The 14,306-nt window shown below is 39.4% G+C and overlaps 2 protein-coding genes across 6 annotated transcripts; both read left to right on the top strand.

The window, feature by feature from the left end:
- Nucleotides 1-482: 482 nt before the first annotated feature.
- On the top strand, nucleotides 483-5,193 carry LOC118315714 (receptor-interacting serine/threonine-protein kinase 3). Of its 4 annotated transcripts, none has more exons than XM_035643202.2 (12): nucleotides 484-844; nucleotides 1,807-1,967; nucleotides 2,102-2,444; nucleotides 2,531-2,679; nucleotides 2,776-2,825; nucleotides 3,049-3,204; nucleotides 3,388-3,470; nucleotides 3,581-3,647; nucleotides 3,745-3,812; nucleotides 4,055-4,100; nucleotides 4,248-4,490; nucleotides 4,578-5,193. In XM_035643202.2, the coding sequence occupies exons 1-12, from the start codon at nucleotides 842-844 to the stop codon at nucleotides 4,583-4,585; spliced, it is 1,377 nt and encodes a 458-aa protein (XP_035499095.1). In that variant the 5' UTR covers nucleotides 484-841; the 3' UTR covers nucleotides 4,586-5,193. The 4 variants fall into 4 exon arrangements, with proteins under 4 accessions (XP_035499097.1, XP_035499098.1, XP_035499095.1 ...); XM_035643203.2 differs by having other exon boundaries at nucleotides 485-844; nucleotides 1,793-1,967; XM_035643204.2 differs by lacking the exon at nucleotides 3,049-3,204 and having other exon boundaries at nucleotides 483-844.
- Nucleotides 5,194-5,806: 613 nt separating this feature from the next.
- Nucleotides 5,807-14,177, top strand: impdh1a (IMP (inosine 5'-monophosphate) dehydrogenase 1a). 2 transcript variants are annotated; one of them, XM_035643410.2, is made up of 16 exons: nucleotides 5,871-7,049; nucleotides 7,674-7,772; nucleotides 8,397-8,445; nucleotides 9,188-9,289; nucleotides 9,473-9,547; nucleotides 10,137-10,343; nucleotides 10,488-10,575; nucleotides 10,676-10,875; nucleotides 10,975-11,065; nucleotides 11,193-11,288; nucleotides 11,493-11,636; nucleotides 11,831-11,972; nucleotides 12,067-12,210; nucleotides 12,324-12,407; nucleotides 12,693-12,709; nucleotides 12,843-14,177. In XM_035643410.2, exons 1-16 carry the CDS (start codon nucleotides 6,814-6,816, stop codon nucleotides 12,944-12,946), a joined length of 1,878 nt encoding a protein of 625 aa, XP_035499303.2. In that variant the 5' UTR covers nucleotides 5,871-6,813; the 3' UTR covers nucleotides 12,947-14,177. The 2 variants fall into 2 exon arrangements, with proteins under 2 accessions (XP_035499304.2, XP_035499303.2); XM_035643411.2 differs by lacking the exon at nucleotides 12,693-12,709 and having other exon boundaries at nucleotides 5,807-7,049.
- The last annotated feature ends 129 nt before the right edge of the window (nucleotides 14,178-14,306 follow it).

Raw genomic sequence — 14,306 nt, 5'->3', positions numbered from 1 at the left:
GGAGAACTTGCAGGCTAATAACTCATTGTAACTAGTTTCATGACATGTATTTAATCCTATGTGATTTGATTATTTGTTACAGTTATTGTCTAAAAGTGGCGTAACACTCCACTGCTCATTGACCTCCATTGGCCAAAAGTCAAGCCATCGCTCTCTACCGTCAAGAACTTCTTGAAAACATTTCTTTTCGGTTAGGAACATCCTTGCACCTCCAACACGTAGTGTTTCTGCTTAACAACATTGTGTTGGACAGATGACAGTTTTGAATGGCAAGTGCATTATTTTACCTCATGCCCTAAATTGTAACCAATCCAGTCCTTTTAACCAGTTTAAATTTCAGTAGTGACTAATAAAAAAAGACCCACAGTCTCTGCTGAATGTCATTCCTAGATCGAAAAATGTAAATTCTTGACTGGCAATTTATACCACCACCACCCCTTCATATAACAGATCTAAAAAAAAAAAAAGGAAGGACCCTTTTTAACTTCCCCTCACATTGCATGCTTTCTGCCACACCAGGAAGTTAAAAACGTGCAGCAGCATTTTATAGCCACTATTAAAATAGTGATCTGTCTGTGTGTTTTACAGGAATTATTTTGCGGCCTTTCAACTTTATAGTTTTCTTTGTAGAGAATTGCAGTGACGCTTTGTTGGTGGAGGTAATTCATTTCGGATCATACAGTCTCTCTACAGAACATGCCCAGCTCTAGTTCTTCTCATGCCTCAGTAATTGCTTCATACTTCTTAGAGGAACAGGAAACTTGAGCTTGTATTGTCTTGCCTCGGTAAGACAAACTCCTATAGTTTGAATTTTTTGAGTGGACAAAGTAAGAAGGGATATATGGTGAGTACAAGCCAGATTTTTTAAATTTATATATATATATATAAAGAGAATTAGACACAAGAAACATGTTGATGGAAAATGTGTGCCAGTGTTGTTCTGCTTTACACAAAAGGTGGATAGGTTTGACCCGAGTCATGTAATTTCCCTGCGATATTAAAACTGCTCCGAGCTGTTTTTGTTCGTGGTTAACTCTTTGTGTACCTGTATAAACACCGCCCACGGGCACAAGAACACAATCAGTTTCGGTGTAAAGAATGTGAGAGGGTCACTCCGCAGAGGAGGGAGTTTAGAGACCGTCAGAATCCACCGGGACACCCCAATAATGATCTTTATGAAACACGTATTCAATATCTTTGATAACTTTCAGTTCAAGAGGTCTCTAGTGCCCTCACTGTGTCCTGCTTTGTGATATTTATCCACCGGACACTTTCATGTTTTCCATCCGTGATACTGATCATGTGATCAGTAATACTGTATGATGTGCACGCAGTTCACGCGTTAGTCGTGTTCACTGGACATTTAAATGTTCTCGCGATCAGTCACGCCTTTGAAAACCAGAGTATAAGAGGAAAATAATTTAAAGTAAAAGTGACAATAATTAATAAAGAGCAATAGATATTTTCATACTAGATGATTGGGATAATTTGGCTGTCTCCTGACAGTGTTGATGCTATTATTCTTATTCTGTCACCATTATCCAAAACAACATGAAGAAAATAAAAACTATTAAAAAAGAAATAAAAACTTCAGACAAAAATATCCATTTGTATTTACAAAAATGTCAGTCTGAAACAGTGTGAAATTTTCCATACAGTATCACATGCATCACATTTTGTTCTTGCATATTCACTGAGTTATTGACCCGATATAATTAATTTTTTGAAATGCCATTTAGAGTGTATCCTTGTTTTTGGTAATTCTTGTAATTCCCTTTTTAAATTTTAATAGATTTGCATTTGCAGCAGCAGATGGCGATGCTGAGTCACACAACTGAGCCAGTTGGCAGTGAAAGCTTGGAGAAATGGGAGTCAGTTGGCTCGGGAGGGTTTGGCCATGTCTATAAGGCCAGGCACAGGGACTGGGGGTTTGATGTGGCCATAAAGCTACTTCATGATGGTGTTGGGTAAATGTATTAATACCAGCAACATTTCTGGAGGATGCATTTTGAATGATTAATGCCTGCACATCCATATGTGTATGTTAAATATGAGTTCAAGCTGTTTTCTCTCTTGCTTTCCATCTTCTTCCCCAATTAAGGTTTTATTCCAGTGCCCCCATTCACAAGGAGAAAGCACTGGCTGAGGAGGCCAGTCATATGGACAAAGTTTCCTGTGAGTTTGTGCTGAGGGTGTATGGACTTTATGAGGGAATTCCACCACTCGGAGGACTCGCCATGCAAAAGGGAATAGTGATGGAGTTCATGGGCGGAGGATCAGTTCAGGCCCTGCTGCAGGACCTGTCTGGTCCTCCACCGTGGCCCCTGGTCTTCCGCTTGGCCCATCAAGTGGCCCTAGGCATGAACTTCCTCCATTCAAGGAACCTTATGCACCACGACCTGAAACCAAGTAATGTCCTGCTGAATGACGAGTTTAACGCCAAGGTGGAGTGCATAGACCTAAACCCCTAAGTCTGTATTTAGTATAAAGCTTCTTTGTTTGATGTTATATGTCCCTTTCTGCTCAGTAGCTGGCAGACTTTGGTCTGTCCAGGGTTTCCACCAGTGCTTTGAACAGCAACAACGAAATGACAGGAGAGGCTGGAGGCACTTACAAGTACATGCCTCCTGAGGCTTTCGAAGCATCGTATGAACCTGTCCGTGCTTTTGACAGATACAGGTAAACATTCGAATAAATGCTTTTAGATAGGAATGCTGCATGGTTCAACACTTCAAATGTTTGAATGTGTAACTAAAAATGATTTTTCTTCATCAGCTATGGTATCCTTCTCTGGTCTATTGTTACTGGGAAAGAGCCATATCCAAGTACGTACAGTATAATTCCTTTTATTGTCTTACCATTTAACTGTAGTCTTTTTTCAAGGTTTTAAATCTTTATTTCATTAAATAACACCCTACCATCATTTCTTTAATTTGCTTATGCTCCTCATGAATTATCTCTTTACAATGAAAAGATAATGTATGTTCATTTCACACATAAGTACACACAGATGTGTTTGTTTCATATGTTATCTCACACGTTCCACAGTGGCTCATAGCAGTCTTGTGGCACTGAGGATTCCTGAAGGGGACAGACCCCCCTGCAAGGAGATTAACCACAGGGAAGCAGAAGGGTTAGAAGAGCTGGTTGACCTCATGAAGTTGTGCTGGGACCAGAATCCCTCCAAGAGGCCAACCTTTAAAGGTGTCTATATGTGTATAAAGTGTAGTAATATACGTGCTAACTATGTCAGAACATGATCTTGACTCAGATGGGCTTGAGGGACTTTCAACGATTAACTTGACACTTAAACCTGCATTGTTTGAGAAGCCACTGTTCATTCATGCACACTTTGTCTCCTAAAATGAAGCTCCGTCTCTGTTCCAGAGTGCCTTGAAGTCACGGAGAAGGTTTTCTCAAAGCACAAGAAGGAAATTCATGGCGCAGTTCATCTAGTCTTGACAAGACTGGTAGAACCCACAAGTTTCCTTTCAGAAAATTAAGTATACTGCTGATAATAAGGACTTTTAATAAACGGGAAATACTTCTTATTGTTTTGTTTTTTCCCTCCTTGTTGTAGGAGTCACACACCCGTTATCAACATTTAAACACACGTGTGCCATTCAGTTTTTCTCCTGAGACACCAGGTACATGGTTAAATACTGCATGGGTGAGATTAATTGATTAATGATTCATTGCTTCATAAAACATGGTGTATATGTTTCTTTCTCTTCTGTTTTTCAGAATCGTCAAAGTCACATGAAACTATGGATCATGTCAGAGTTACAGAGACTAAAAAGGCTCCAACACCGGTAATCTGCCAAATGCATTTTGATCATTGTCTCACAAGAACGTGAAAGTAAATTATGTAGTTAAATTCATGAAATGACATTAAGGTTAAGTCGTGTAGAATGAGAAAAAAGTCAGGTTAGGTTTCACAGTCAAATGCTTCAATGCTCTCTTTTCCTTTTACTGTAATCATACAATGCATGTATTAGTTCATCAGTATAATTACACAGTATAGACTCAAATTGATTTTCACTTCTGCCAACAGGAGTCTGTCAGTGTTTCTACTAAAACAATGAGTGATACAGACAAAGGTGTGTGTTTTTTCTCACTGAATTGATGCATGAGAAGAAATTCAAGTTTTATTTGTAGAGCAAAATCAAATGAGCATGAGACACTTATGATTTAACCATACTTTGTATGTGCATTTTTTCCCCCCATTCCTTTTCATTTTCAAATAGCAAAGTTCATTGATGACAACAGGGCGGTGTTAATTCAAGACGTTTCTGAAGTCATGGCAATAGTAGACGAGCTCGGAGACATGGTCCACAGTGAAACATACTCAGCGATTGAAGCTAAACAGACAAGCCAGGAGAAAATGAGAGCACTTTTTCTGGAGACATTTCGTCCAGGAGGGGTAACCGTCAAAGCCGCCTTCTACACGGTGCTCAAAAGACATCACCCGAGACTAGTGGAGAGGCTCGGTAGGAGTTGTTCCTTTTTAAAGCAGTCAAACACGACTGAATTTAATACACGTTAAGTTTTTTAATTTCACTTTCCTTTTTCCTCAGGTGGATAATCCTAAAGCAAATGTGACCTTCGAGTGTCAAGGACTTTCCCTGCTTCTCACCAACGTCTTCATATTTTATGAAAAATGTGTTTATGGTATCAATTTGTATATTTATATGTAACGTCTTCACATACCTGTACAACATAATTTACCACAAACAACGAGAATATATTCTCAAACATGTTTTTCACCATCTTTCAGTCTGTTGTTACACTGGCTTCCTGTTTGTCAAAGAATTGTCAAAATACATGTCTACACAAAATACAAAATACAATTCTTCCGCTTTGCTACGAACCATCCAGACCTCTCAGGTCGTCTGGAACAAACTCCCAGAAAACTGCAGGTCAACACTCAGTTCTATTAAATCAAGACCGAAGGCTTTTCTGTTTGCCGCTGCCTTTCAGTAAATAAACTATCTATGCATTTGTTGTACTGCACTGTAACTTTTATCACCTGTCTTATTCTACTTTAACATGTTTTTATTTTCTCTTTTTCAACTAATTTTAAAGGGATTTTATGTGTTTATTTCCCCCATTGCTTTGAATGTTTCATGCAAAGCACTTGGAATTGCCTTGTTGTTGAAATGTGCTTTACAAATAAACGTGCCTTGGCTACTTTTTGGTAGTTCAGAAAGTGTTAATTATTATTTTTTTTATTGTGGTGGTGTTACTGTGTGCTTCTTTCAGCAGGTTGAAGAGAGAGACAGACAGACAGACAGACAGACAGAGAGAGAGAGAGAGAGACAGACAGACAGACAGACAGAGAGAGACTGGGTAAGAGGCTTTTCTGGTTCAATCCCTCTGTAACTGTCACAAGCAGTCAGTCAGTCAGTCACCTGCAGATGAAGGTGTCGAGGGCAACCTAGGCAACAAAGTTATTCCCCTGCCTCGGTTTAATCTAAAGGTTTGTTGTTCACTACTCTCACACTGAATAATGATCCTAATGATGACTTGTTGAGGACAAATTATTTTGGTAAAATAAAATATTATATTTAACAGTATTCTCAAAATAAGAGTGTGCATGTACACATTTCTTTCTAAAGAATCAATTCCAGTATGCTTCCTCTGAATGTTCTGCTTTTCTTCACACAAAGAGAAAATTAATGTGCTTCTTTTTCTCTGTCTGTCTCAAAGGGGACAAAACTTGCGTTGTCTGGGATTTGACCTGTGCTTCGTTCATCGAGCCGACTCTGCACAACACACACACACACACACACACACACACACACATGCATGTTCACACCATGCTAAGTCTCTGAAGGGAGAGTGTGTGTTTTAAGTGTCATCTTGACCTATCCTTTTCTTCCACAGTCCTACTTCCACACTCCACACTAAACACCCATTTCACCCCACCCCATCCTGTATTAATGCTCCCAATCCTCTTTGTGGGAGAGTGACGTCTGCTACTGTCAGAAACAGAGTTAAGCTCAGCAGGCACCAGGAGAACGGAGTGGAGAGAAGCTCCCAGCCTTAGGGATAACCAAGCAGCACTGCACTCCTGGTCCTCCAGAGAGACGGATCGCTGCCACCCAGCAAGACCTGACTCTCTTCCCCTGTGGCCGCTCCTGCCTCCGGCTGCGGAACATACAGGGAAAAAATATACTACCTTTTGTGTGTCAAGCTGCTCAACTTCATCCGCAGGTCAGCTCAAAACACCCACATTGCGCGGAGGCCTGGATGACCTCCAAGGATGAGTGTTGAAAACCTGGAATACAAACTCTCCTCTGGGAAAACATTATTGTTTTAGGAGACTTTTTTTGCTGCTTCTGGTTTGAAATTTTTTTTTTTTTTTTGAAAAATACTGACATTTTTCATCTGTTTCAGTGATCCTCACCTGCAAGCATACTACTGCAGGCCTTTGCTTGATCTTGAATTTTTGACCAGTTTGGTTTAACTGCTGCTTTAACCACTGACAACAAACCAGATGGCAGGACGGCTTCCTCCCCTGTCAGGTGTGTCTGAAAGGTGTTTGTGTGAACATGCACTCAAAGCACTTGATGTTTATGAGTGCTTATAATTGAACAGCCATCTAAGTGTTTTAGTGTGCGTCTATTGGGAGCTGCTGGAGCCACTGTTTACTTGGGAGTGTGAGCGTGTGCATTTGTTCATGTGCATGATACAAGTCAGTAGAGCCTGAAGAGTGTGTGTCTGTGTGTGTGTGTGTGTGTGTGTGTGTGTGTGTGTGTGTTTGAGTGGTGGTGGTGCCCTGTGGAGATCATAGCCCTGGATTTCCCAGAGATGGAGGGTCATGGTTATGACCGCTTCGGGGAAGGGGAGAGGGACAGTTACCAGATTGATTACCGGAGGATTGTAGGGGACATGGAACCAGCACGGCCACGCATCTTAAACAGAGATGGCGAACAACCGCACCCCTTCGGGGCCTATGCCCACCAAACGCCACATGGACATGGGCATGAGACTGCAGCCCAGCGATACAGCGCTACACGAATCCAAGCTGGATATGAACCAGAGAGGTCAGTCTCACACTCACCCCTCTACATCACCTGTAAGGTCATGACCTTAACTTCACTCCAGACTCTCTAATTTGCAGAAGTGACTGTGTGAAACCTTGTAACTCATTGTATTGTATCTTAAGCAGCAAGTGAGTTCTTTTCTGATGTTCTTTCTACTAACATTGGCTGTGTGCCTTTACAAGCCCATTTATCAGCTACCCTGCCAAATCCTCTTACCTAATGTACTGCCGTCACAGGTGTATAGAAGGAGTGTCCATTGACAAGGACGGATTCTTTTTATTAGCATTTCCTGTCTCAACGTTTGTAAGAGGATCTGTCTAAAGCAAGAAACAGAGGTCAAAAGAGAGACGAGCAAAACATGTTTGTTTTGCACAAGGGATAAATATATACAAAAAATAAATGGATGTCTAAATGTAGTTTATTTTCAGTTATACATTTGCCAATGATTAATGCATACGACTTGATATCACAAGAGGTTGTAAGAAGTACAATAAATGTAATTTAAAGTTAGAAAATGATAGAAATACAAGTGTGATGTTTTCTTTGTCACACCTTTACAAACTTATTTGATATACTGAGGATTTACTGAGCATTTCGTGTGCACTTTTTTTTTTTACATTTCAGCATGGCAGACTACTTGATAAGTGGAGGAACAGGTTATGTTCCTGAAGATGGGTTAACAGCACAACAACTCTTTGCTATCGGCGACGGACTTACATACAAGTAAGAAATGCTGATAATATTTTTTTAAAACACTGACATATTGACTGACTATTGCATGTGCAAAAATTGCACATACAGAAACACACAGAATTATAAAATGTGTTCCATTAAATGTTTGGTCATATCAGTGATGACACATCTGCCTGTATTTTTAATGTGCAGGATTATAATAAATAATACGCCTTTCGAGGATGACTCTTAGTGGTGTCACACACATTAAAAGCAGTGGTTGTGTGTGTGTGTGTGTGTGTGTGTGTGTGTGTGTGTGTGTGTGTGTGTGTGTGTGTGTGTGTGTGTGTACTAATAAGTGATGAGTGTAGTTTCCTTAATGGAGGCTATATGCAGGATTTATCAGTGTGCAGAGGATAAATGCAGAATGTTTCAGTGAGTTGAGAGGCTGACAGATTGCATTATGTCTGCACACTATTTATCAAGTGTAAAAAAAAAAGATGCTGCTTTGGGGAAATGGATACAGTTCACATACACTGTGAAAGTTAAATGATCCTTATTTATGGTCGTGACTGACACTAGTAATTATGATGATTGATGTTATAATTAATTAAGTTCCTAAATAAGATGCTCTAATTTTCTACCCTCTGATGATGTGTCTCTTTCTCCTCTCAGCGACTTTCTGATCCTCCCTGGTTTCATAGATTTTACCTCTGACGAGGTGGTAAGTATCATCACACTGTTGAGAATATCACAGGCCACATACACTGTTTCCTATAGAGAAAAATATACAAATGATGATATATAAACAGCTACATTTGTCAAAGGGGTCAAACTATGCTTTTTGCTATCACTGACATGTCATTCTTTTGGACTATAAACACGTTGTCCTTTACCTTATACATTCCAGTTTGTTGATATTTCATATTTATCACAATATCTCACAAGCACAGTCAGTTGTTTGTGTGTAATCCTTGTCATTAATCCCTAACTCTTTGCTATATTTATAAGTTAAGGGTCCTTGGGCACAGGGATGTTTATATGACTTGCTTTGTTTTCTTTGCGCTCTGCTGGGACATTAAATTAATTTCATGCCTTGGTCACATGGGTTATTCTGGGAGTAGGTGTTCAAAACAGACACAGGCCTGCATCGTCTAACTCTCAGTAGGTTAATTCAGATGTGTTTTTGTCTTTTTAGGTGAACATGAAATCTTTCAATTATGTTGTGGTCCATCTTCATTTACTCTGACCCAGTCACATCTATACTCGTTTTGACTCGCCTCTGCTGAAATATCACATGCCAAGATATTTCATGTAGACCTTGTAGTTGCAGGGATACATACAATTTTTATTTTGGGAATGTCATTTTCGAGCAGGGACATGTGAAAAGGGCTAAGGAGTCGGGTTTAAGGGTGTCATAAGATCATACCATGATATTCATGTTCCCAAATGCACCACACTTTTAGGATCTAACCTCAGCATTGACGAGGAAGATAACCCTGAAGACACCTCTTATCTCATCTCCCATGGATACAGTCACAGAGTCATCTATGGCCATCGCCATGGCAGTGAGTACACAGCACAACCTTACACACACAGCACACCCGATTGTTCACTCAGCTAAACAACGTCCTGCTTCACAGTCAGTAGCAGGTACACCAAAATCTTCAACTATTGAATGATATTTAATATGTTTTTTTATTTTCTATTTTATTTTTGCTCCTCTGTCTCTTTTTTGGATGTTTTTTTAGCTGATGGGTGGAATTGGCATAATTCATCATAACTGTACTGCTGAGTTCCAGGCCAATGAGGTGCGCAGAGTCAAGGTAAGAAGGGCCAAATCAACAAAGCAACATATTTATAGTATAGAGAGAAAGTTATCTGTGTTGTCTATGACACAACAACAGCCCACTTTAACAAAGTTACTTGCAAACACTGTTCCCTGAAGACAAATGAACCATATCACTGCCACGATAGAAAAGGAAAAGTGGATCAGTATGATATGGTAAAGTGGAAAGTTTATCATTAAAACAAGATATTTTTTCAGATTTTAACTATTTTCATGTTATTACAAAATATTTTACAATATTTATTGAACATGAATTACAGGTTTATCACATTATAATGTGAAATATTACAATAATATATATTATCGATCACATTGTAAAGTGAAACATTTCACATTATAATGTTATAACATTAAACTTTTCACATTGTAAAAACTACGCTTTATCTCATTGTCATATGAAAATACAAGATGAAACCCATTTTGTAATATTGACAAACATTTCACGTTATAACCACAGACTGTAAATTGAGGTGACACTCATCCACTTTTCCTCTTCTGCTGTAGCAGTAATACAGTTCCAGGAAAAGTCTCCTAACCACTTAACACTTGTGTTTTGTTCCTGCCAGAAATTTGAGCAGGGTTTTATTACAGATCCGGTGGTAATGAGTCCTCGACACACAGTGGGCGATGTGTTTGAGGCCAAGATACGCCATGGTTTCTCTGGGATCCCTGTTACAGAAACTGGCAAGATGGGCAGCAAGCTGGTCGGCATTGTCACCTCCAGAGACATAGACTTTCTGTCTGAGAAGGACCATGACAGACCCCTGGAAGAGGTCCGTGTATAACTGATGTGTGTTTTTAAATGTGCATGTGTAGGAGAACATAACACATGCAGCAGTTATATGACCTCAAATAAGTCGGTGGCATAATGTTTTTTTTTTCAGTGATTTAATCATTCTACCGTCGTTTTTATTCAGGCAATGACAAAAAGGGAAGATTTAGTTGTTGCACCGGCTGGAGTCACACTAAAAGAGGCTAATGATATTCTACAACGGAGCAAAAAAGGTAAACCTGTCAGAGAAGTCTCACTGCTATAGATCCAAAGTAATTGGCCTTGGACTTCTTGCTTCCTTCTTGCACTCATTTTTCTTTCTGACTCCTCTAGGTAAGCTCCCCATAGTGAATGACAGTGACGAGCTTGTTGCCATCATTGCTAGGACTGACTTAAAGAAGAACAGAGATTATCCACTGGCTTCCAAGGACTCCCGCAAGCAGCTTTTGTGTGGCGCTGCCATCGGAACTAGGGAGGATGACAAATACAGACTGGACCTCCTCATGCAGGCTGGGGTGGATGTGGTGGTCCTGGTAGGTTTTAACTGTGTATTTTTTTTACATTACATGTATTATCACATTCAGTTTGCATTAGCACATAACATTCGTTCAATTACAACTGTCTGTCTACAGGACTCCTCCCAAGGGAACTCGGTGTATCAAATCAACATGATAAACTACATCAAACAAAAATATTCTGAGCTTCAGGTGGTTGGAGGAAATGGTGAACTTAACTTTTTTTTTTTTTTTTTTAGTTTTCTTGTGCATTGGTGGAATCAAAACTCCCTCTCTCAACATTCTCTCCCTTATTCAGCTTTTTTTTCCCCACCTGTGCCTTTGTCTCTCTCTAGTGGTGACCGCTGCTCAGGCTAAAAACCTCATAGATGCGGGTGTGGATGCTCTGAGGGTGGGCATGGGGTGTGGCTCTATCTGTATCACCCAGGAAGGTATGATGTAGACGACCGTGTTATGAACATCCGTTGTGTTTAGGAAAAAGAAGAGAAAAACAATGTACTTGTGCAATAAATTAACTTTTGGAGTAAGAAAGATATGAAACATGTTTATATCTTTTACAACTAAACTAAGAAAAATGTAATAATGTGTCAATTTTGTGGCTAAACCCTTTCATATATTTTACTCCTGTTCCCTAGTGATGGCATGTGGACGGCCCCAAGGAACATCGGTGTACAAGGTGGCAGAGTACGCCCGACGTTTTGGAGTGCCAGTCATTGCTGATGGAGGAATTCAGACTGTTGGACATGTGGTGAAGGCGCTGGCCCTGGGAGCATCTACAGGTAGAAAAATGAAATATTTTTTCTGATTCCACTCTTAAGTGGCAGGTAGAAGTACAAAAAACAAGATCCAAGAAGACTCGGGGAAAATGAGGACTCATCAGGTGTTTTCTATTTTCTACCCGTTGTCTATTTTGTCTTCTACAACCAATATCACTTAATCCCATTTTTTTGTCCCGTCATATTCCTGCCTCCAGTGATGATGGGGTCTTTGCTCGCGGCAACCACTGAAGCTCCAGGAGAATATTTCTTTTCAGACGGTGTGCGTCTGAAGAAGTACAGAGGGATGGGCTCCCTGGATGCCATGGAGAAAAATAATAGTCAGAAACGTTACTTCAGGTGCAGGCCCTTGTTGTATAAACATTTCTTCTGGAAAGATCTACAGTTGGAGGAATTCACTGTGATATATGTCTCTCTTATTTTGTGTGTCCAGTGAGGGAGATAAGGTGAAGGTGGCTCAAGGTGTCTCAGGCTCAGTACAAGATAAAGGCTCCATCCATAAATTTGTTCCTTACCTCATTGCTGGTATCCAACATGGCTGTCAGGACATAGGAGCCAAGAGTTTGTCCATTTTACGGTAATTGTGAAATTGTGTGTGTGTGTGTGTGCGTGCGTATGTGTGTCTTGTTTGTAAATTTAAATTATCTAAGTGCTTTTGGTAAGCATGAGCTGTGTGTCTCCCCTCCCAAGGTCGATGATGTACTCCGGAGAGCTGAAGTTTGAGAGAAGAACCATGTCTGCTCAGATGGAGGGAGGAATTCACGGCCTCCACTCGTAAGTCTGACCTCTGACCCTAGTGAACGTTTCCCCTCCTCTACTGTACAACTCCTTCTTGGTCCATGTGTCTAATTTTTGTGATCCGTATTTCAACAGTCTAATCCTTTTAGTGCCAGTGATGGTTTGGTGAAGTCTGTTTCCTCTTGTCCTCAAAGCTACAATTGTATTCAGTCCCTGTGTATCGAAAACCTTTCATTGTCAAATTCAATGTACTTTACCTTTGGTTAGCAGCATCAAATGGTCTTCTCTCTTCCTCTTTTCTTACCCATGCTATCATGTTAGATATTCTTTTGTGCCATGTAAGTACAACAATGCGGTTATCGCACCTCCATCTTCATCTTTTGTTCATTCGTCTCCATGCAGGACTGTTTTTGTAGTGGTGAAATTTTAGCACAAAAGCTAATACTTCACTGTTTTCAATTCCAAATGTAGTTATGAAAAGCGGCTTTACTGAGGCAGCAGGAAGAGGACATACTCGATCAGGACCTAACGTCCCGACCCCAGCAGCTATGAGCAGATGCACCGGGCACATGTGACCAAACTACAAAAACAAAGCTGTTGTTCAACATCCACTCTCTAAAATCTGACACGACTTGTTTATGTTCTTGTTTTGTCATTTTGTTTGACCCATCTCTGACCCCTTAATTGGTTAGACAAAACAATACACTAGAAGATGAGTCTGAAGTTTAAAGGAGAGTCAAAGAGTCACTACCATTAATGGACACGACTGCACATGAACTCTTTGTCTGTCTTTCTCCTGCTGTGCTCAAGTTGTAGTGAGGCTAGTGTAATTGACTACTCTACTGATCCCTTTCAACAGGCAAATGCATGTGTCATTACTACTTTAGGAAGGAGAGGCCATGATGGCCCCTGAATTGCACCATGATGCAGAAGGGTATATAAACTTTGTATAGTAGCAGCCCCACATTTCCATGATTAACTTATCACACACAATCGTTCAGTTTCTGCATGAAAAGAGGAAGTCATATATATTTTATTTACAGATAAAGATATTACGAAAAAGCTACTTGTCCATGACATAAAGGTTTGAAGGATTTATTTAAATTAAAGATGGTTTATTTTATTGAAGAGGAAAGAAACACAGGTTTAAGACAGCCCTCTACTGATTGACTGAGTGTAAGATAATGTTGAATTGTATGTAGCCATGCTCAAAATTGTCTAGCCTGCGAGTCAAAAGTAAACATAGAGTACACACAGGTCATTGTGTTTTCATTATCTTCTTAAATCTAATTGGGAGTAGAAAATATTGGATAAAAAAAAACTGAGTGACAAGACAGAAGAGAATCCATGCTTTACATTTCGGAAATCTGATTATCATTCAGCACATTTTCTGCACTTCATACTCATAGTACAAATGATTCTTCCAATCTTCCATAATTTAATTTAGCAAAAACAAATTGTTAATTATATGGCTATTGACTGTTCATAATACAGATAGTTATATTTATTTGTTATATTTATTTTTTCAGGCTCAGTATTTTTAAAATTAAATAGTGAGTCAATAAAATTGGGCTATGGACCAAATCATATATATAATTATATGCAAAAATATATATATTTTTGAGCTTTAAACATAATTTCTTCTTTTTGTGGAAGGTACTTTTTGTATTACATATATTTTAACTGGCAACCAATTATAAGGATAAAGGAGTACCGAATATAATTGTCTTCTTGTATCATCCCCAATAAGTAAAAAGAGTTCCATGAATAAAGGTAATTTTGACAAGGGCATTTGGATATTGTTTTAACCTTTTTGTCATACCTTCAGATATTTTTGTTGTGACAGAAATATAGGAAGCAAAACATATTGCTGATATCCTATGTTTTTTGGCATTTCCACAAGGGGGCAACATGGTACAAAATTCGAAATATAGT

The sequence above is a fragment of the Scophthalmus maximus genome, chromosome 7 (genome assembly GCF_022379125.1).
Source record: "Scophthalmus maximus strain ysfricsl-2021 chromosome 7, ASM2237912v1, whole genome shotgun sequence".
In the NCBI taxonomy this organism is placed as follows: domain Eukaryota; kingdom Metazoa; phylum Chordata; class Actinopteri; order Pleuronectiformes; family Scophthalmidae; genus Scophthalmus; species Scophthalmus maximus.
Note: the sequence above shows the minus strand (reverse complement) of the source record. Positions and strands in the feature narration are given on the sequence as shown.

Excerpts from the sequence above, each read along its gene's own strand:
- LOC118315714 (XM_035643202.2), top strand. Across the intron at positions 2,826-3,048 it reads TGGGAAAGAGCCATATCCAA|TGGCTCATAGCAGTCTTGTG; the intron begins GTACGTACAGTA and ends CACGTTCCACAG. Across the intron at positions 3,813-4,054 it reads CTAAAAAGGCTCCAACACCG|GAGTCTGTCAGTGTTTCTAC; the intron begins GTAATCTGCCAA and ends TTCTGCCAACAG.
- impdh1a (XM_035643410.2), top strand. The coding sequence starts at position 6,814 with ATGGAGGGTCATGGTTATGACCGCTTCGGGGAAGGGGAGAGGGACAGT. Across the intron at positions 11,066-11,192 it reads TCAGGTGGTTGGAGGAAATG|TGGTGACCGCTGCTCAGGCT; the intron begins GTGAACTTAACT and ends GTCTCTCTCTAG. Across the intron at positions 11,973-12,066 it reads AGTCAGAAACGTTACTTCAG|TGAGGGAGATAAGGTGAAGG; the intron begins GTGCAGGCCCTT and ends TTGTGTGTCCAG.